Below are 23203 nucleotides of genomic sequence, written 5' to 3'. Positions count from 1 at the left end.
ATGCAAATACAAAAACATACAAAAAGCTCATGGGAAATATCTGCTCAGGAAGTTTTAATATGCCTTTTTTTTACTGTGCATAAGAGGTTTCAGCTAAATAACTTTCATAAATACAGAAATCCAGAACACGATGAAGCTTATATATAAATTAATAAACAATGCTTATTGTCCTTTTCTGAGCAGCTTTTTTTTAGAATTCCACACTATATAATGCTGTGTCTCATACAATGGCTATTTTGCTGCCAAATAAATTTTCCCCATGTACATGAGAAATAGTTTTGCTCTTAGTTCTTAGAGCAGATAAAAGAATTAAAGCCCAGTATAAAATGGATTAATTTAACTGGTTGCTGGAGTGACAATTCACTTAGCCCACAGATTTATATCTAATCCACTGATTTGGGCCACGCACCTCAAAGGGTGGCTCCTTATAGTAGATATAATTGCCTAGTTCTTCCAGAGGTGGTTCAGGATCAGTTGTGGCAAACTGTGCTGCGTCTTCAATCTCTTTCCTTACTTCCACATCTATTTCCTGTATGAAAAGGGGAAACATTGTTAATGGAAACAAAAGACTCCACAGATTCCTAATACAGTGGTGCCCCGCAAGACGAACGCCTCGCAAGACGAAAAACCCGCTAGACGAAAGGGTTTTCTGTTTTGGAGGCGCTTCGCAAAACGAATTCCCCTATGGGGTTGCTTCGCAAGACGAAAAAAATCTTGCATCCCCCCGCGGGTTTTTTCCGCTTTTTTCGCCCTTTTCTTAAGCCGCTAAGCCGCTTATCAGCTGTTCCACTGATAAGCCGCTTAACAGCTGATCGCTGGAAGCCGCTTGACAGCTGTAGCGCTAATCCGCTAAGCTGTCAATGGGCTTGCTTTGCAAGATGAAAAAAACCGCTATACGAAGAGCCTTACGGAACGGATTAATTTCGTCTTGCGAGGCACCACTGTAGATCAATCATTATAAAACCTCAGAGTACTATTTACCTCTGTAGTACATGTTGGGGTTCAAAGTAAATCTGGAAACATTTAAGCCACAGTTGCGTTTAAAGAGTTTCTGCCCTCCCTAAGATGAAATCCTGATAAGCAGTTCTCACATGTATGCTGTACATGGAATGTTTTACCTTTTTATATTCAAACAACTAGCCAGCAAACTACTAAAATAACTTACAAGTTACCAACTGTAGCAGGACATGGCATGTTTTCATAAGCTATAGATTAGAGCAGAGCAGAACACATCTCCCATGCTGACAGAGATGTATGACCAATCATGCTCATCAATGATCCTCACTCTTTATTTCCACTTTGGCAACAGACCTGGGACTCTCCTAGCAAATCCACTAACCCTGTTGCTGCAGCAAACGATTTCAGCTGTAGTGACTAGCAGAATCCCAATTTAAAATCTTCCTCAACCTAAACCAGCAGGGTTGATGGAAGGGCCAACTGTGACAAATCCCATATACCATGACTCCTCAGAAAGTCGGGTTATAAATATGAGAAGGCAATGGCTGTGCAAATGTCATTCCCTGAGGAAACTGCCATGTTTCACTAGGCAATATAGGCCCCTGTACCAAAATAGCAGTGTTTCCCAAATTTACAATAATCATATACCCCTTCTCAGTTGAAGATAATTTGGTAGTTTAAATAAAACTATTTAATCTTTAAATTGTTTTCTATAGCTAAAAGAACAATGATTAGGTAAAATTAAAAATTCTGCCATGTACCCCACAGGATATATCCTATACCAATTCTGGCTTGCTGTAACTGATTTGAGGTGAAGACTTCCTATTGATCTACTTTTGTAAAATGATTTTCATCAAATTTGAAATGAAGGTTTATTACCTTTAGCTCTTCCACACTAGCCAAGTTGTTGTTCACCATTCTGTCCTTCAAAAGTGTAATGGGATCACTTTTGCTTCTCACTTCTTGAATTTCTTCCCTCGTTCGGTAACTGTAAAAAAAGACGAGACAATGTAGCAGACTGCTGAACTGTTTGCAATAACTGTTTCTGCCAAGAACTGGTACTCTTACTGCAACAGTATACGGAGGCAAGTCAGGTATTCGCCAACAGGCATGACAAGTAATAGAGGAGAGCTTTCAGGAGCAGTTTTTACATCTGCTAATCACCAAAGCAGACTGCTCCTCTTGGCTATATTTCTTTAATGAGGGGAGTAAGCCACAAGGTAAAACAAGCATATGAGCTGGCAGCGTGTAGTGGCCTAAGCATTTCAAATATGTATTATTGTTTCAGTATACTTTTTTCCAGAACTAAAAATTAAATGCACATTTCACTCTAAAAATCAAATACTGAGTAAGAACTATCAACCTTCAAAGAGCATACTCCTTGTACCTCTGCATCACAGCTCTGGGCAGGGCGCCACTAACAGCAGATAGTTCTTAGCACCAAGTGCATTTACTGCTATCACACATGATACACAAATGTGGGATAGGACCACCAGCTCTCCCTCCTGATTGTGGGGCAGGGAGGGAGAGGAAGCAGCTCCTCTTTCAGTGAGTACTCATGAGAGACTTTAGGCAAATTTCATTTCATGGCAAACTATTTTAGAACCACAGTATATCAATTAAACAAACAGTCCTTAAGTACTGCTACTCTTAGATATATTTTCTATGTACTATTTTATAACATGCATTTGAATTTATAAAGTTGAGTTTAAGAGTTTTCACCTTCGTTCAAACATACTGTGAAGAATTAAAAGCAATACAAAAAAGGGAAATGGGCATAGCAGATGTAATTAGGAATAGAACAAAATTAAGCATATGCTTACTTAAAACCTTTTACCAGATATTTGCCTACATTAAATGGCATATCATACCAGCTTGCAGTTTTAGTTTTTTAGGTCCCCTTCAGGAAAGTGCTATAACTGAATGGTAGCACATCTACTTTACAAGCACAAGGTCACAGGTTCACTACCCAGCATAACCTTGTAGAGCTGGGAGAGACACACCTGAAAATCTGGGGAGGTGCTGCCAGCCAGTGCAGCCACTATGGAGCTAGATGGAACCAATGCCCTGCCTCAGTGTTAGCCCAGATATCTATGTTCCTGTAGGTAGCTGTTAACCATAATGAAGCACACAAAATAAAAGCAAGATAATGGAAACAAGTTTCTTGGGTATTTTTCACATTTGCCTCATAAAATTTGGGTACTGTCATTATTTTTTTAGAATGGTTGTATTCAGATGTAATAGCAAATCATAGTTTGCTATTATTAGTATGACCAGACACAAGCCAAGGGCTTATATGCTCCATCTTCTTTTTCCCTTTGTGCAACCTCTTGCATAACAAACCAGTTTACACACAATCTAGGATCCTAAACCAGAAGCAAAGCTTGCCACTGTGAAGCACACACACCAAAATACACGGTTTGCAGGCTATAGCTATTCAACAGAGGAAGGGTATAAGTGCAAAGCTTATATTTCCTCTCAACAGGAGATAATGATTTGTTGTTACTTGTACAGTCAATCATTCTTCAGATATTGCTTTGAATAAATAATAAAACTAGCCACAAAGGGCCAACATGCCCTTGATATCTGTTAAAAAGCCAACAATAGGGTTGTAAGAGGAGACTACTGATCTACTAACAGAAAATGTAGAAGATATAGACGGAAAACAAGGGGACATTTGAACATACAGCTATTTCCCCTATACTATCTAGAGAGGAACCGTTTGTAATACAGAGAGAAATACCTGACTCCAGGATCACTCATGCTATGTCCATGATAACGATATGTCTGTAGCTCCATCACAACAGGACCCTGACAAAATTAAAATTCAGAGGTGTTAATAACTTTAAAATAGTGACAAAAAATTGCTGATAAGACGTCATGACAACTAATCTCAATCAATTGTGTGCATGTATTTTAGGGCTGTTTAAGATCAGCTTGCTTCAGAGGGCCACAGACTATCTCTTTCCTATTCCATTATTAACTCAATAAACACTGGGATTTTTTTGAAGGTTGCTTTGGGGTTCACAAGGTAATTATAGAGAACCTTCTAAACCCTGTGTTTTGGGTATACATTTTGTGAAATAAAATAGTAATATTTCTAACTTGAAAACCTCAGCTATACTTACATAATTGGTAAAGCAGGAGAGGCCCGCCACACACACAAAGCATAACTTACTTTTCCTGATCTGCAGTGGTCAGCAGCAAATTTTGTTGCTTCCCTTACAGCAAGAACATCCATGCCATCAACCTGTTGATTTTTTAAAAAAGAAAAAGCCAATTACATTTAAGAATAAAGTTGAACTTCCTTGAATGGACACAGTATAACTTTCACATTCCTATTAAAAATGTTCTTACCCTAATCCCGGGAATATAGTCTCCTCTCTTATAGTAGTCTGTACTGGCTGCAGCTCTCTCTACAGAAGTACCCATTCCGTATCTGTTGTTCTCACAGATAAAAATACATGGCAACTTCCACAAGGCTGCCATGTTATATGTTTCAAATATCTGGCCCTAGAAGAATAAAAGGTTTGGTACACTTTCAGTTCTCTCATGTAGCCATCAGCCTTGAATTACACATACAGTGAATGTTCACTAGACCAAGGAGGAACAAACTGGTGAGCCTTGGGCTTCTGTGCTCCTCCCCCCCCCCCCCGATAGCTGGGAGAACAACTTGGGCAGTTTCATTTCACTTTGCACAAAACTGGACTTATCATGCATGATCCATAGCATTTACATCTCAATAACGATATCTTTATTGTCATTGTCCCTTGCAGAACAATGAAATTGAAAATTGAAATCTCCTTTCCACTTATGTGACTCTTAATTAACTTCTAACTACAGAGTAAAGCTTGACGCTTACCTGATTGGCAGCACCATCACCATACAATGTCAGGCAAATCTCATCTTTGCCAAAGTACTTGCATGCTAAAGCAATGCCAGCTCCTAAAGGAACCTACAATGAATTGCAACATGCAAAGGTAGTCAAAACAAACAAAGATAATGATCAGCAGCCAACAATAATGAACCATATGATAAGATACTACTTGAGAAGAGAAACACTACAATTCCAGTTCTCATCCCTGGCACTTAATATGGAAGGATACTGTGGACAATGGTATAAAAAACCCCTGACGAGACACCCAGCAGAATTAACAGGGTTACATTCACCTGACTCTCTCCCACTGAAAATCATTCATCAAGACTACCAAGCCTTTTTCAGTTTCTAGCTCAGGCTAGATGCCAAACTGAAATGGGCCTAGCTAATTAGTTCTATCCAGGAATGGATGAAATTTGAGCTGTGTTAGATTTACATGGAAGAAATACTAGAGCCAGAACTGGGCTTCCAGCATAAACTGGACATATTTAAGTACACTAAAGTCACTGGGCTAATACACCTAACTATATATGAATTAGGTTATGGCCCAGATTAAAAGCAACATATAGTCTCTTTCCAAAGAAAAATATTGTTTTTATCGGTGAGCCTTACCTGGGCTCCAACAATACCGTTACCACCATAGAAGTTTTTGGCATACATATGCATTGAGCCTCCTTTGCCTTTAGCGCACCCACCAACCCGACCTGAAATGATTAAAAATGGATCTTTACCATGTGATCTGGTGTCTACTAAGACAATAAGATTAAGATGAAGCCCCCCCCGACCTCAAACTCGCTAATTGGATGGATTTTAAGATGATTACAGAATAATAAAGGTTAGAGTTTCATCAAAACTCATGTTCTTAGGAAGGGACACATTTACAGCACATGCTAACTTATGGTAGGCATCCCAGCACAAGAATTTAGTGCACTGGTAAATTTGAATCAAGTGTAGAGAAACAAAAGCTGTACATGCAGGTATGAACCAGCCTACTGCTCCTTGGAAGAAGAGTAGAATATGTGTGTTGCAATTCAGCAAAGTCCTACTAGGTTTCATTGTTGAGATAATAATTGAACCTAAACCCCCCTCCATCTATGCACTATAAAGGTAAAGATAAAGATACCCCTGCCCGTACGGGCCAGTCTTGACAGACTCTGGGGTTGTGCGCCCATCTCACTTAAGAGGCCAGGGGCCAGCGCTGTCCGGAGACTCTTCCGGGTCACGTGGCCAGTGTGACATCGCTGCTCTGGCGAGCCAGAGCTGCACACGGAAACGCCGTTTACCTTCCCGCTGGTAAGCGGTCCCTATTTATCTACTTGCACCCGGAGGTGCTTTCGAACTGCTAGGTTGGCAGGCGCTGGGACCGAGCAGCGGGAGCGCACCCCGCAGCAGGGATTCGAACCGCCGACCTTTAGATCGGCAAGTCCTAGGCGCTGAGGCTTTAACCCACAGCGCCACCTGTGTCCCTTTATCTATGCACTATACATGCTACATAATCCCATTCCTTTTCCTGTTTACATATCATTTCACTGAACACAAACCTGTGAGTTCAGCAAGGATTTCTCGAACTGACGCACCACGAGTGTATGTAAAGCCATGAGCCCGGTAGGCAGTAATCAGGTGATCTGTTAGATTTATGCCAGCCTCAATTCCAACGCAGCAAGCTTCCTATGGTGAAGAAAACATGCCTGAAAACAGTGTGCAATGTGCCATTGTCCACAGGCAAGTAATAAAATGAAGAACAGTATACCAACCTTGTACCTGCAGCTCCACCTCAGTTCAGGAACTGAAGAAACATAAACAAAGACTACCTAGGGAAGATTACTGTCACAACAACATATGCATAATATGTTACATGATGCCATAGTCAAATGCTGGCAATGAAGGATCTTCAGGTTTTAGTGGAGAATATGAAAAAAGAGTGATATTTAAGTGTGTGTGCATGATATTATGAAACACTGTCCAGGAAATATTTCCACCAGAGCAGGAAAGATGGTTGGGGGTTGGATACCACTGCCTGGAGGCCCTCCCTGGAGGAAAACTAGGGAAGCATCACTGGCAGGGCTCAACCAGTTCCTATCCTACCTGGCCCTTCTTGGGGAGATGGGGTGTGTGTGCGCACAGACTCTTCATATAACATGGCAGGTGTAGATCTTTCAAAGAATAGCAGATGTTCCTTTGCTCATTACTATTGCTGTGAACAAACTACTGAATATAGCTGTAATGCACAGATTAATCATTCACTTTAGTTCTAACTTTAGTTCCAACAGATGGAGAAGAGTTTGTTATACACTACTCTTAAACAGCAAGCTGGTACAATGTGAAATATAGTTTCACATTACATCTGCTATGTCTATGGTCAAAAGTAATACAAATCAGGAGAATGGACGTAAACATATGCTTGCTTGCTTGCTTACTTAATTAAAACCTATCAACTGACCCAGTTCAGCCAGTTATTTAATCTATTTAGTGCTAATATCTGGTCCTCTGTAGAGATACAAAAGCAGAGCAAGAAACACCAGAAAGAAAAACTATAGTTCTGTGGAAAACCCATGGCTCTTCAGGTTTTGTTTTAGTCCAACTCCCATCAGTCCAAGCCAGAAAGACCAATGGTCAAAGATGGTACAGTCACATCTGGAGGGCCACTGGCTCACCTACAGCTGGGTCACAATGTGATCTGGTCTAATTATTTCAGAAGTAGGTGTAACTTGACAGGGCTAAAATTGCTGGAATTCTTTTGAAGGAAACTTCATCAATACTCTGTGAGGATCCACAAAGTACTAGCATGGGAGGAACTACAAATGCAGCTGCCATGATGGAAGACCTCTTCATTCTCTGTTTTTGCAAGTACTTTTAATTCTCTGTATGGGAGAGTGGAGACATGCAATTTCTTCATGCACACCCTGCCCTATAAAAGCCTTCATTAAAATGAAGAAGACGACAAAAACCTAGAGGTCTTGAGCATAAAGTCTCTTAGGCACATACCTGACCATCATATAAATGACAAAAGCCTCGAATAATTTTCTGTTTATACAACTGGTCTGCTTTCAATTCCATGCGTCGAATAGTCTGCATAGTTTTGTAATATTGCAGACCCTGCTCTCGAGTCAAAACAGCTGTGGTGGGCGGTCCTTCCTCCAAGCGATGGAGATCATGTTTCTGGGAGAAATAAGATAAAAAAGTCAGGGGGGGGGTTCCCATATCAAAATGATTATTTAATCTTACTGGTTGCAGACTAGTCCTGAAGAAAATCAGAGTAACACGTTCTTAGCTAATACTACTCCATATTTCCCCTGCCTTTGCCTACTGTGCCCATGTGGCCAAGGCTCTAGCATGAAAGTATCACAGAGCATAAAGACATAGTTGGTAGGTGGTCTGGAACCACCATGCTAAAAGCTAGTAACTTCACTGACTGGGACCTCCAATTCTCTTAAGATGCTTGATAAGCAGGGCAATCCTAACCTGTTTCTAGGATTAGAGTACCTTCAAGGAAAGGGGAAAATATTTGGGCCTCTTCTGCTCAGGGGAACGGGAGACTTAATGGGGGACATGACAACGATTTATAAATCTATGCAGGAGGTGGAAAAGGTAGATAAACCAAGGGAAATCTTGCTGACACGGGACAGAACTATCATCCAACAAACTGATAAACAGGGCAGACCACAGAAACTATTTCCTTACAAAATATGTAATTAATTTTTGGTATTGGCAAAGTATGGCAATAACTACTTGCTTTAAATGTAATTAAAATCTGTGCTATAAAAAATGGGTATTGATCCTGTGGGCACCATGATGCCTTTGAGGTCTTTCCTTGGCATCCAATGAGAGTGGTTAACTTTTGCTCCTTTGAAAAGTATACAGAGCTGAAGCAGGAAGTTGGAAGAGTGATGTACTTTTCCATTTCCTCTTTCAGCTTTATGCGCTTTTCAGACCTCAGATTAATTATCCTGGATCTAACTTTTACACAGATCCCCTGGAAAGATGAAGTATAAATGTGTGCTATTCATTCTTTCTTTGTACATATATGTGTTCGTGTGTGTATCTGATGGAAAGTAGTGACTGCTGGGGAAAGGTGAGGGGTGTCTATAGCACTCACTCTAAAATCAAAATGTGTCCATGGGTCGAAAAAGATTTGTGATCTACGATTTATATATTTACAGTATAAGAAAATCAGGGCCTGGGGAAGTCATGCTTTTTTAAAAAAAATGTTTAAAAATCCAAGCCTATTTCAGTGTGAAAGACAATACTTGAATAGCACAGTAATATGATTTGATTGTATTTTGTCATGATATTGGAGTTTTTTGTGAAACAGCAAACATATTTCCTGTAAACTGCTTTGAGTGTTGTAAGTAGCCTTACATTATTGATTGATTGATTGATTGATTGAATTAGTAGCTCTCAGGGCAGTTCACAATATAAAAACAAAACATACATGATAAAAACAAGAACAGAAAACTACTAACCAATAAACCTTCCTCCCCACACCTCGTTCCACAAAAACATTTAAAGGGGTATGGGATGTTAATCAGTCCAATGTCTGGTTGAAGAGCACCTCGCACCTAGAGGTGGATAATGAAGGTACCAGCCAAATCTCCATAGGCAGAGCGTTCCACAAACGGGGAGCTACTGCAGAAGAGGCCTGTTCTCATGTTACTACACCCTCCGGACCTCTCACAGAGGAAGCACACAAAGAAGGGCTTCAGATGATGACCTGAGGGTCCAGGTAGGTTCATATGAGAGATGTAGACCTTGATGTATTGCTGTCCAGAGACATTTAAGGTTTTAGAGATGAAAACTAGCACTTTGAATTGGGCTCAGAAACTAACTGGCAGCCAGTGCAGTCATGCTAGGATCAGTGTAATATGCTCAAAAATGAAGGGGGAAATGTGTGTGCGTCCTATGGAGCGAAGACAGCATAGCCCTGCGACCCTCTCCCGGCTGGAGAGGTGACACGCAGCTATGGCAGGAGCCTCTATAGCCGCGCGCCACCTCTCCAGCCGGGAGAGCGCGCACGGGGCTAAAGAAGCCCCCCCCCCGCAACCCTCTCCCGGCTGGAGAGGTGACATGCGGCTATGGCAGGAACCTCTATAGCTGCACGCCACCTCTCCAGCTGGGAGAGCACGCACAGGGCTCCCCCCGCGACCCTCTCCCAGCTGGAGAGGTGACATGCGGCTATGGCAGGAGCCTCTATAGCCGCGCGCCACCTCTCCAGCTGAGAGAGCGCGCGTGGGGCTAAAGAAGCCCCCAGCGACCCTTTCCCGGCTGGAGAGGTGACACGCAGCTATGGCAGGAGCCTCTATAGCCGCGCGCCACCTCTCCAGCTGGGAGAGTGCGCGCGGGGCTAAAGAAGCCCCCAGCGACCCTCTCCCGGCTGGAGAGGTGACACGCAGCTATGGCAGGAGCCTCTATAGCCACGCGCCACCTCTCCAGCCGGGAGAGCGCGCACGGGACTAAAGAAGCCCCCGCGACCCTCTCCCGGCTGGAGAGGTGACATGCGGCTATGGCAGGAACCTCTATAGCCGCACGCCTTTCCGCTGCTCCCCGACCTGCTCTTTGGGGCTGGTGGTGGGCTTCCCCCTGCCAGCCCCAAAGAGCAGGTCGAAAGGAACCTGAAGCCTGGAGAGTGAGAGGGGTCAGTGTGCACCGACCCCTCTCGCTCTCCAGGCTTCTAAGGTAGCTGCCTGAAGGCGTCTGAACGCACCTTAAACGGCACCTTGTTTTAGAGGGGGAAAACAAGGGGGGGTAATTCTCCCCCTCTCTGTGCAGCGCCTCCTGCCGCTTCGCTGAAGGGGCGCTGGGCAGAGAGGGAGAGAATTTTTTTTTCTTGTTCTCCCCCCTCTAAAACAAGGTGCATCCTATTGTCCGGTGTGTCCTATGGTGCGAAAAATACGGTACTTGTCCCAGTGAGTAACCTGGCTGCTGAATTCTACACCAGCTGAAGTTTCCAAACCGTCTTCAGAGGCAGCCCTATGTATGTGTTGCAGTACTCTAACCTAGAGGTTACCAGAGCATAGACAAGTAGGACCAGAACAACTGCAAAACAGTGCCACCCACCCCCAACTTGGACAGCTGCACAGAAGAATACCATGGCTGGTGGCATCAAAGCCACTGAGAAGTCAAGAAGAATTAACATGGATACATTTCCCCTGTTTCTCTCCCGACATAAGTTATTATACGTTGACCATAGCAGTTTCTGTGCCCAAACCCTGATTGAAATGGATCTAGAAAATCAGTTTTCTCCAAGAGCATTTGAATCTGGTCTGCAACCAACCACCCAAGAATCATGCCTAAGAACATGATATTAGCAATTGGCTGGTAGTAACTTAGATTTTCCCATTCCAAGGAGGGTTTCTTTTTAGCACTGCCTTCTTCTTTACCAGCTCCATCTGGTACGCAGGCTGAGACCCTACCTGCCCGCAGACTGTCTCGCCAGAGTGGTGCATGCTCTAGTTATCTCTCGCTTGCACTATTGCAATGCGCTCTATGTGGGGCTACCTTTTAAGGTGACCCGGAAACTACAACTAATCCAGAATGCGGCAGCTAGACAGGTGACCGGGAACGGCCACCGAGACCACGTAACAGCAGTTGAAAGACCTACATTGGATCCCAGTACGTTTCCGAGCACAATTCAAAGTGTTGGTGCTGACCTTTAAAGCCCTAAATGGCCTTCAGTATACCTGAAGGAATGTCTCCACCCCCATCATTCTGCATGGACACTGAGGTCCAGTGCTGAGGGCCTTCTGGTGGTTCCCTCACTACGAGAAGCCAAGTTACAGGGAACCAGACAGAGGGCCTTCTCGGCAGTGGCACTCGCCCTGTGGAACACCCTTCCACCAGATGTCAAAGAGAAAAACAACTACCATACTTTTAGAAGACATCTGAAGGCAGCCCTGTTTAGGGAAGCTTTTAATGTTTAACAGATTATTGTATTTTAATATTTTGTTGGAAGCTGCCCAGAGTGGCTGGAGAAACCCAGCCAGATGGGCAGGGTATAAATAATAAATAATAAAAATAATTAAAGGCAGGGGCTGCCCCCTCTCACAAGGAGGCATTAAGCACTTCCTTAGCCCAGCCAGATGTCCTTTCCCTGCTAGTTTTTATCAGCCACGAGGGGCAAGGGTCCAGAGCATAAGTGGTCGCCCTGAATGAGTACCTTGTCTACATCCCTTGTCTACATCTTACTGACTTTTAAATTATAAATTATGTAAGAAACACTATATACATTAGCATTTTTAAAAGTAATCAAGTTGCTTACCTTAATTTCAAATGTAGCCTCACTTGCAAAATCTGCATAATTACGAGATGCAACAACTACACGGGCAACCTTTTAAAGATAATAAAAAGATGGCTGTTAGTTTAAGGCACTTTTGTTTTTTAAAGATGTTCATGCCTTCACAATATAGAGAAGATTCCAACTTCAACATACAACACAGTTGACATGATTGCAGACTGCAATCTATGCTCCAGAAACGATGTTTCTACATGCAAAGGAATTAAACATCAAGTATCATCCTGTATGATCTTGTCACACTTCTAAAACCATATAAAAGTTTAAACATATATGCTTACAACCACTGAACAGCTAAGGTTCAAACAAGCTGCTCTGTGACCTCACTCCACACATGGGCACAGGTGCACAAACTCCGTATGCTCTGCTGGCCATGATGGAAAAGTCAGAGCAAGCAGGGTGAAAGCCCTTTGATCCTTTCCCAACAAAGAATATATTCTCCGCCTAATCCATGCTCTGCCCAAAATTTCCCATCTGTTTGTTCCATTATGCTAGATCATTATCATGTTTAAAAAAGGATGTTACTTTTTTCAAACGCCAGTGTTTCAGTGCTCAGATTCAAATAAAAATCTGGCAACCCTTAATGCAGAAGAGAGAATGACATCCTGTGCAACAGAGGAATAAGTCACACGCCTCGCTTGAGCTTTTTAAAGAAGTGGGCAGGAAAGAGAGAGGACTTATGGTTAAGGGAAAAAAGTGGAATAGCAAGGACAGCAAATCTTTTTCATGACAAGGGCGGCATTGACTCATAGTCAACCCTTCAGAGCCTACATGTCAAAGTGGGCACAGCAAATTTAATTTTAAAAGACAAAGAAGAAAAGATAGATTTTAGTGGATCCTTTTGACACACAGTGGTACTTGTAGGTACTGTTAATTTAAAAAATGTATTAAAAAACCACCCTTAATTTATATTTAAATAATCTTTCTTTTTAAAATGAACCAATTGGGGGCCTTGGACAGCCAAAAAAACCCATTGGCACCACAGCGCACACTCATAAAAGCAGAGAGGTTTTTAATTTCTTTTTTTAAAAGTCCACAAAAGAACCCTCCAGGGGTTAGTCACCCCTGCTGTATATGGTGCTGGAGCAGGGTAGAAAGAACTGGTCACTAAACCAATTACACTGGTCATCATACGACAAGATGCGTACTCGACATAGGTAATTTATTAATAAGCCCCAGCTGGTGTTGTGTGAGAGTACTGGTGGTGTAGTGGTGAGTGTTGGACTAAAACTGGGGAAACCTGGATTTAAATTTCCACTCAGGCATAAAGTGCCCTGGGTAATCTTGGACTAGTCTCCATCAGTCAGCGTAATCTTTTGGTGAGATTCACATGGAAGAGTGGAAAAAACAACATAAGCTAACTAGATCTCCATAAAGGAAGAAATAAACATGTCACAAATAAAATAAGGGTAAATAATTAAATGTGTTGGCTTTTGTGTTTTAAGTTCGTGTTTAGGAAATTCAGTCTGCAGGCAACTGCACTATTTAAGTTGCAGTAAGTATTTTTTGTATATTAGGTCATAGTCGTAGTCAGTTCATTTATACAGTATACCACATTTCATACAGATTTCTGTTCAAAGATGTTCACATAACTGTCTAAATACAATACTAAACTAACCATAATTCAAAATTAAAGGAAGGAACTAGTCACAAGGAATCAAAGATGAATAGCAAAAGCATGAGGATAGACACAGAGGAAAAACTGGAGTAGGAAAATCCAGGGGCCTGGAGGAATTTGAAATAAGAGAGGCATATCATAGCAGCAAACAAGCACTGTTTACTAGGTATATTATAGCAGTAGGTGTCACTGTTCTATTTGCATAATTGGTATAGATGGGAAGAAGAATTAAGGAACAAAGCTGGACACGCTAGAATAGGTAATATTCTTCCCTTCTTTAAATATTGTACAGAATTTAGGGAACTATGCAATATATATTATTCCCAGTGCTCCCGCCAATTATAGCTGTGTTACGACATATAAATGCAAACAATGATTGGCAGTGATCCTCATGCCATGTAATGTCTACGCAGGATAGGTAGAGAGTCGAGTTTTTTACAATCAGTTGTACAGCAGGGGTCACTAGCATGCAGTCCTCTAGATACCACTGGACTATTATTCCTAAGCTCACACATTGCCCATGCTGGCTCATGAGAACTGAGAGTCTCAATAACATATGGACAGCCCCAATTTAGCCACCCCTTTTACACAGCCATAACTAAATGACAGCAGAACATATGACTACAGGAACCATTATGAGGAATTTAAGGGAGGTCGTAACACCTTCTTTGGAGTGGTAAAAAAATATTGCTTTATGATTTCATGAAGTGTAGGACCTTTTTCAATAGGCTAACCAGAAATATTTAATAGCTACAGGATTGCTTGTATATTTTAACAATCCCCAATTAGTTTCTATGGTAGCCATTCTTAAGGTTTTCCTCTGTGGTAGGGAAAGAACTTTTTTTAAAAAAATATAAAGTGACATTTATGCAAAGTGAGGCAGTGTCCAGCTGGCACAGCATTATGTCTAAACTAGCATTCATGATTTATTTCTCCTAAGCCAAAAATAAATCTTGCTTTTTGATTCTGACTTGCAGAGAATAATAAGCGCTGGTTTGAAACTATTCTTTATGATTTGTCCCCACTCAAGAAGAGGAAATGCTCAAGCTGCATGCACTAGAACATAACTAGTATTATTACTGTACAGTTCTTAACCACCATTCATTCCAGGATGGTATAAAACTATAACACACTTCACAATGTTGAAAGAAAAACAGTTAAAGAATAATTAAGAAAAAAATCCTCACTGAACAATTCAGCAGTGCATAACAGAAATGCCATATCAAGTTAACACTTCCTACACTAAATGTAGGTGGTTTGTTTATTGTTTATTTATCTTATTCCCCACTCCACCACTGTCCCCTCCAAAGAATTAATAATATGGAGATGCAGTAAAAAACTTTATTACAGGGATAAGAATCTGTGGCCCTCCAGAGGTTGTTTTGACAACAGCTCCCACCATTCCCAACCACGGGTCACACTGGCTGGACTGACTGCAGGAGGAAGTCCAACAGCACCATATACAAATATGTAAATATATTTGTAAGCGTATAAGCTGCTTACAGATAAACAATGCTTCTTGGATTAGTGTTGCATGTGAACACAAAAAGAAAACTAGTCAGAATGACAGGCAGAACTTTTTTTTTCCTTTATCAAATTATGTATGCAGAAAGAACATACAATTAATATAATCGTGTGGGTCTTACCTCACTAACAGCTCCCTAGAGCAGCAGAATTGGGGTGGGTGGGGAAACAAAACAGAAAATTATGTCAGATACTATCACAAATCTTGGGGAAAATATTCCCCATGAACCAATTAGGAGCATCAAATTTTAATTCTTGTTTTTAATTAGGCCTATTTACTTTTATTCAGCAATGGATTCTTCTCTATGTGAAACAGATTGAAAAATAGACTTGAAAATGTTAATCTAATTTTGTAGTATGCCAGTTCAACAGAATAAAGGCCAATACTTTTAAAGCAATAAGAGGTGTCTCTTATTGCTTTAAAAGTATTGCATACAACTGCATACAACACCTATGCAATACTGTCTCTCTTTGTGATCATCTACATTACAAGCAAACTACAACACAGAAATGCATCTTGTGCAAGTAAGTCATGATGTGTGAAGAATCCTTTAGCCAAAGCTTCCACATGTTGGGTTGCTAGAAGATAAAGGAATCTAAGGAAAAATTCCTTTGTAACCTTTACGTAGTTTAGAACTTGTTGCCAAGTATAAAACTGACATCTAGAGTGTGCATTATTCAAAGCAAAACCCCATTGTAAACTTCTGGCAGGAAAGAAAACCCACCCAGATTGCATATGTATTAAAATGTTGAGCACTATTTGAGTACCTATTCTCATTGTGTTACATGTGCAAATTGCACATCTGTAAGTAAGTACAATGATTGGCCTGATTGGTACGTTATGGTATGCCAAAGCTCAGAAGTACAGTAAAATAATTAGATTATCTTGTCTTCTGTATTATGGGTGGGGAAAGTGAATTATAAACATTACGTGCTTAGTCAGAAACAGCAATGGCACTTGCTCCTAGCTAAGTAGGTAGAGGTTTACAGTGAATTGTAAAGGAACTGAGATAGATAAGGAAAGCCTCCCTGACAAAGGTACTCTTGAGCAAACCATGATCCTGATTGACTTCAACATCCATGCTGAGGCTAGTCTGGGACCAGTTCAGATTTCATAACTTCCAGGGACTGTATCAGCTTGTTACCAGCTTGACATGCACAGCAGGATATACCCTTGACTTGACTTTTGTCCCAAGTGGGGTGAGGGGTGGTCTGAAAATATGTGGGGTGTGTGTGTGTGTGTGTGTCAGAGCAGCTATTTCCCATTGCAGTGGTGGGGGAATCACAGAGGCTTATGGAGGCTGATAAGATTCCTGAATGCTTTAGGGGACTTCCTAATGGATAGAGTAGGTGATCCTGTTGAGGCTCACTGTGGAATGACAAGAGAAGGGCTGGGATAAGAGCACGCCTGTGTAGTATGGAGCCCACAATATTGCCTGGCATTCTAGTGAGCTGTGAGGCTGGATGACAGCAAGAGTACTGTATTAGAGAGACATGTAGCAATAAGCAGTAAATAAGTTCTATTATGTCCTCATATAAATCAATGGAGAAATCCAAGATTTTAACGTAGCTGGAATTAAGCACCAGTATATCCATTTCCCTCAATTCACTGATAGTGCCCTAGAAAAAGACAAAAGCCAGAGCTGAGTTGTGTGTGTAAGCTAGAAGCAGGGGGAAGAAGCAGACTGAAACCTTTGAGAGAGAGAGAGAGACATGCTTGATTTCAAGGCTGTGGCTATGGGAGAAAAAAGACCTTCTTGGGGTGTTAATGCTGTCAACACCCCCATCATAGGCTTAGGATGTATATATGTGTAAATAAACCATCTATCATAAATACACCACAGTCTGCTATCCCTCATGGGTAAGAGCCTGGAACCTCACACCACTCAGAGATTGGGGTGGTGTGCCTCAATTGCCCCCATACTGCAGATAGAAAAGGGCTGTGGTTGAGTGTGACCCAGCTTTAAGCAGTCTTAGGACCCCTGTAGTGTTGTCCAAATGTAGACCTCTATTGCATGTGGGGGGTGGGGCTGAAGCAGAGAGAGAGAGAGAGGGGGGAGAGAGAGGGGGGGAGAGAGATTACAACAGCCCTGCAGTGCAGTCTAGTACAGTATTATATACTTGTGACAGGAGAGGAGAACGCTGTTTCAGTTGAGATAATGATTTATGGCAGTCCTGTAATGCGGTTCTTCCTCCCGTTCATTCTTTTTGCACGTTAATTAAGCAGCAACAGAAGAGCAGAGACACCTGTCTTCTATGCTTGGGTAACATTAGTGGGGCTGGGGAGCTGAAATTAATGCTGATATATTTCACATCTGGCTCCCAATGTGCCTCTTTGGTTTCAGATAATACATGGGTAGAGAAGTCTAAAAAGCCAGGGACACAAATAGAAGAGGCTTCGTTTGGTCAGAATCGAGTACATATACACTTCCAAAGTTAAGGCTGAATACATTACTTTTGGTAAATGAGCCACCATAGCCACTAGTGGGCAGTGAAAATTTGCGTCCCGGCTTTTTAGACTCACCTGAAACCAAAGGGGCGCACTGGTTGCGAGATGTGTGGGTGGTTTTTTCCCCAATCCCCCTACTCCTATGGAAACTGGAGAGACGCGGCAGAATTCTACTGCGGGGCCCACGATAAGCCGACGGACAACACGCACCGCAATGGAGGACACAGTGAGGGGGGGGGTTATTAAGAAAAAGAGAAGAATAAGGCGCCCAAGGAGCTTCTGGAGGTTCACTCGTTGAAATGCAACCGCTGCGAAATACGAGGCTCTTGTACCATCTGCACCTGACCAACGCGCGCGCGTGAATTTGCCACGAGGCCTCGGTCCCGAGGGGCTCGCGCTCTATTCCTCTCGCGAGGCCTCCCCGCCGACAGAGGAGGAGGGAGAGAAATAACGGTCATTTCGCAGCTGGCGCTCGAGGACAGCCCCCACCCCACCCCCGCCTCGAGACAAGCTTCCAAATACTGGAGAAGAAGCCGCCGCCGCCGCCCTTCCCTCACGACCTTCCGTCCCCAGTGCCTCACTCACCGGTCTGTGAGCAGCCGGGCCTTGCAGCAGGCGAGAGAGCGCGGCCAGCATCTTGCGCATGGGGTGCTGAGTGGTCGCCGCTGAAACCCGGCACCCGCGTCCCGGGTTCAAGCCCTCTGGGGCGCTACAACGAAGGCCGGCAAGTCTCCTTCAGGCGTCTGCCTTCATGCCCCGCCTTCCTCCGCCGCGCCCTGGCCGACTAGCAGCTTGCCCGGAGTTGTCAGCTGAGGAGGTCGCTCTCGCTCTCCCTCTAGCGGCTGTTGCCGCCACGATAAAAGGCCAACAGACGCAGTTCCCGGAGGTTCCCTCTTTCCTGAGGGGAAACCAGATTATATAATTATTACGTTTTCTTGGGTTTGGTTTTAACCCGAACGGCCAGAAGCGTCGTTTAAAGGGACTGCTCTAATAAGGAACAATATTAAAAGGGACTTGTGCACTGCACAGGGAGAGCGTCCCTGACCAGGGCTAGCGCTTCGGTTAGAGAGGCTACGATCCTAAACACTAACCTTGGAATTAGCCCCATCGAATTAATTTATTAAAATAAAAGCTGTTAAGAAGCTGTCGTGGCTTCAGTCACCTGACATCAAGGACCGTGTTCCGCAAAAGTTTATTAAGAGTAGACCCACTGAAATTAATGGACCCAAGTTAGCCACGCCCATTAATTTGAGTGGGTCTACTCTTGAGTAAAAGGTCGTTGAATGTAACCCTGGCCTATTGAGACAGGCTTCAGAATGGCCCTTGAAGGGTTAGCCACTTGTGAACTTGGCCTGCTGGCCAGATGCAAATCCCCATCTCTGCAGTAAACAGTCTTGAGATTATGAAAACAAAAAAGGGAATTGGTGTGATTGGCTGGAGGCTGTCCTCCTCCTCCTCCTCTACTTAAGCAATGTGCTGCAGGGTGTGTGCATCTCAAGCAGTGACCCTTATTTTGAGAGCAGTAGTGTTATGAGTAGGGCTGTGCCAAATGTTCAAAACGGCGTTTTCCACTTAAAGGGGTGGGTGGGAGTTAGATCAACTACTGCCTTCCAAAGCTCCCCCTTTCTTGCTTATAGCCCTTTTGTAGCAATTGCTGACTGTTCATTCTATTATCGCCCCCTCCTTCCCATCCCCCTTCTAGGGGATGCATAATGTACAGTCATGCCTCGGGTTACAGCTGCTTCAGGTTGTGTTTTTTCGGGTTACGCACCTGCCGAAACCCGGAAGTACTGGAACGGGTTACTTCCGGGTTTCGGTGGTCACGCATGCGCAGAAGCACTAAATCGTGCTTTGCGCAGAAGCGCTGAATCACGACCCATGCATGCGCCGATGTGCCACTGCGGGTTGCGAACGCTGCAGGTTGCAAACGTGCATCCCACATGGTTCATGTTCGCAACCCGCAGCTTCCACTGTATAAGCATAAACTACAAGGCCAGCTCAAGACACAGCTAGTGGAACCCCTCACCACCCAAATTCCCAAGGCTGATCAAATTATTCTGGCACCTAAGAAAAAAACACCCTAAGTACTTTGCCCCACATTGGCAGTAAGAATACAGTAAGAATACATTAAGTCACTAACAGCTCACTGCCCTTTTATGACACCAAAAATCAGCAGCCTCGCTCAGCCTAATGTGAGCCTAGAAAACCTGCAACCCATCCAAGAGAAAACCAACTCCCAGTCTGTGCAGGTGTGCCAGCTGCAGAGTGCTCAGCAAGCAGTTGGCATTCTCTTGAAGTGTGGCATCCAGCAAGCAGTATGCTTCAGTACAAGAGAAAGTTCGCTCCTGGTCAGCAAGTACTCAATTTCTAAGAGGGAAGCGTGCTTTGCTCCTCTCCCAAAATTGGCCATCAGCAAAGCAAAGGCTGTGTCAGCTACAAATGAGGGACAGTAAGACAAAAGACTAGTAGTTTTGGTTTAGGGTTGCACTTTGCCTGATATAAGTGAACAGGGGGGAAATGTGTCCATTTTGAAAGCTTTGAGGAGCGCAGAGCACAAGGTGGGCTGTCTGTTTTATGCTGCAGAGAGGGTCAGACACAATGTTTAGGTCTCTTGGAATCTGATGCTGCAGCCATGGAAAGAACAGGACCCTCTTGGAATGTGGATGCTCTGCACTCTTTCCACAGTCACAGAAAATATTTTTAAACAATAGCTTAACTGTGGCGTTGAAAAGAACTGACACGGCATTAAGATTAGTGTTACAATAAACGTGTGGGATTCATGTTCTAATAGCAGTTACTCCGTAACTTGGCACTTCACATAACTGAAACTGCCAGGAAAAGGTAACTATATACATGTTGGAATTCAGTCATTAGTAACGTAATGTTAAAGTGCTGCACAAGTATATGCTAGTGCTAATAGGGCAGGAATGTCAATATGATAAATGACCAAAGGGGGAGGTTTGGAAAGGCAGCAGAATATTTTTCAAACAATCATCATGATACTCCCAGCTGAAAGTAACTGTTTGGTGCAACATTTAATTGTTGAGCAAGAATGCACTGCCATGTGTTAGTTTAGTATTACTGCACCCAAAGGACTATATGAGGTAAAATGGTCATTGTTTTCAATAATCCTGGGTGGGAACACCATCATGTTTTGGATGAATTTAGGATTCCTAATTCTGGCTGAAACATCATAACAGAAAATATATTCCTCTTTTTTAAAATCACATTTCCCATTCTTTGAAGTTACTTAATTGCTTTAAAAAAATCATACTGCTTACTGCTTAAGACTGTGGCTGTGTCCACAGAAGTAGTTACATCAGGTTAGAAAAAAAAATCTTTAAAATGCTTTTGATTCTTTTCTGTTCTGATGGAAAGCCAAATCATATGATCACACTGTGTGGCCTTTTGCTTGTTTTCCAAACTGTAGCATACAAATTGTCTGGAAAACAGATTACTGTGAATCACTGATTGTAATGGATCACTCTTCAGCAGACCAAGTTGTGGACATGGTGGCATACAGAATTGTATTGTGTATGCATTACCAAATTAGCCAGATTACGTATTTGTTATATGCAGTGCTATTTTTCTAGAAAAAGAGGTGCCAGAACTCACCACAAATACCTCCCTTATTCTCTTAGAATGGCAATGGCACCCACCTGAGAGGTGCTGCAAGCCCTGGTTATATGATGGACACAATACAGTCCTTTCTCCCCTCTACCACCCTTTTAAGTGAAAGCAAAATTTCCTCTCCACACAAACTAAATGATGTATCAGGCACACCATATGGTGGCACTATGACTTAAGGAATATAGTTTTCCTTTCATTGTTCAGATGCCCTCTTCAAGTGGTTATTAAAGCACAGAATAATAACAACAGCAGTAATTCATGTGCTATAGGTTGCTTGGTTACTTGAAAAAATTAGTATTACAACATTATTAATGAGACCGCCCAAGAACAAACTTCTTTCAGGGCAAAGGGTGTGGTTGTTTAGTTGTAACAAGCATTTAAAGTTTGTATCCTTCCTCCTTTTTTGAAGGTACAATAAAACCACTTTTATTTGTCTTTCCCAGACATTCAGTGCCTCCAAGCAGGTGCAAGTTTTATCCTAATCAAGAAGTGATGTTTTCAGGATTAATTTTCCAACCTTTGTTTGTTTGTTTGCTACATTTATGTACCATTTTTTTCTCCGTGAAGCTCAAGGAGGCTTACATGGTTCCTCCACTGTCTAATTTAACCCCCACAACTACCCTGTGAGGTTGGCTAGGCTGAGAGTGAATGACTGGCCCAAGGTCACCCACTGCACTTTATGGCTGTGTGGGGATTTGAACCCTGGTCTTCAGGTTCTAGTCTAACCCTTTAACCACTGGAATAACAGTGACCAAACTCTCCCTGTTAGTGCTGCATCTCAGCAGATTTAAATTCCCTAATGTCTGCAGACCAGAAAATGAATGTTCAATGTGCTACTACATCATACGTCTCAAAAGTGGAACTGGTGCATAGTTATACAAAAACTAAGCTAGACGAGGCTTGAGATACAGCACTTTTTAAAATCCAGCAAGTCACAACTTTGTTTACAAGACATCATGTCTTGCTTGCTGGCCGAAAGAATTCCCTCACTTTCACAGTGAATCAGTCAAAATGGATAGAACTAAACAAGTTTCCCCTCACTGTCATTTGTAGGCTTCATTCACCCAAGCTGTGTGAAGGGTGGCTCAGCTGGCTAAAATGAGCTAGACAGAGGGCAAAGGTCTGCATGGATACAGCAGTGAAAGTGCTCAGACTCTACACCGCCTTGTTGACTTGGCATTCCAGAAACTGGTTGACGGTGTATTCCAGACACTGAGCATGCATATTGCACATGAACATGATGCATTCTAGAAGCCCCCAACCTTTTCCCTATGTCAATATAGGGTAAATATTAAAACGTTTCTCATGTCAATATTGTGCAAATATTAAAACTGGTGCAGGGTGAAGACAGGGTGGGCCAAGGGAGGAGGAAAGTGTAGAAGCAGGGACTAATCAGTCAGCAATGTGCCAAACTGTCCAGCTGCCTGGAGTACTGGAAAACCCCAAAGGCTGGGGTGTGGCATCTCTAACTGTCATAAACACCTATTGTCTCTTCATTCAGCATCTTGACCTCCTCTCCCCCCCCCCCGCCCACTATTACACTGTCAGAAATGGACAAAGGGATCTGGGGTTGTGGTCCCTTTCAATTTCACTGCAAAACAGAATTCCTAAAGCAGTCCCAGCTATTTGTCTGGTAGGAGCTTGATGCCAGAACTTTTGCTTCTTTAGAAATTGACATGAATATACAGAAAAATTGATTGTTCAGACATGACAGAAAGCAGCATAGGAGAAAACTGAAAAAGGGAAAGAAGAGTATGTAACTTTAAGTTAAATTCAAATGCCTACACTTCAGAATTACTCATTAAAGGGTTTGCAAAAGCTTAAGAAAAAGGAGGCACAAAATCAAGCTTATATAACAGA

At 42.7% G+C, this 23203-nt stretch overlaps 1 protein-coding gene across 2 annotated transcripts; it reads right to left on the bottom strand.

The window, feature by feature from the left end:
- Window positions 1-27: 27 nt before the first annotated feature.
- PDHA1 (pyruvate dehydrogenase E1 subunit alpha 1) lies at window positions 28-18503 on the bottom strand. 2 transcript variants are annotated; one of them, XM_081909216.1, is made up of 12 exons: window positions 18299-18503; window positions 15387-15401; window positions 12090-12158; window positions 7820-7993; window positions 6376-6502; window positions 5447-5538; window positions 4820-4912; window positions 4315-4470; window positions 4136-4207; window positions 3701-3768; window positions 1837-1945; window positions 28-529 (listed from the first exon to the last, which is right to left on the bottom strand). In XM_081909216.1, exons 1-12 carry the CDS (start codon window positions 18356-18358, stop codon window positions 365-367), a joined length of 1200 nt encoding a protein of 399 aa, XP_081765342.1. In that variant the 5' UTR covers window positions 18359-18503; the 3' UTR covers window positions 28-364. The 2 variants fall into 2 exon arrangements, with proteins under 2 accessions (XP_081765342.1, XP_081765343.1); XM_081909217.1 differs by lacking the exon at window positions 15387-15401 and having other exon boundaries at window positions 18299-18500.
- Between the last annotated feature and the right edge of the window lie 4700 nt (window positions 18504-23203).

This window comes from Podarcis melisellensis, assembly GCF_964234715.1.
Source record: "Podarcis melisellensis genome assembly, chromosome: 4".
Lineage (NCBI taxonomy): Eukaryota > Metazoa > Chordata > Lepidosauria > Squamata > Lacertidae > Podarcis > Podarcis melisellensis.
This window is presented reverse-complemented; position numbering and strand designations above follow the sequence as displayed.

Bases quoted from the DNA above. Each gene is read 5' to 3' on its own strand.
- PDHA1 (XM_081909216.1), bottom strand. From the start codon at position 18,358: ATGCGCAAGATGCTGGCCGCGCTCTCTCGCCTGCTGCAAGGCCCGGCT. The intron at 7,994-12,089 runs GTAAGCAACTTG...TATTTCTCCCAG, and splicing joins AGGCTACATTTGAAATTAAG to AAACATGATCTCCATCGCTT. The intron at 4,471-4,819 runs GTAAGCGTCAAG...TTATTCTTCTAG, and splicing joins GTGATGGTGCTGCCAATCAG to GGCCAGATATTTGAAACATA.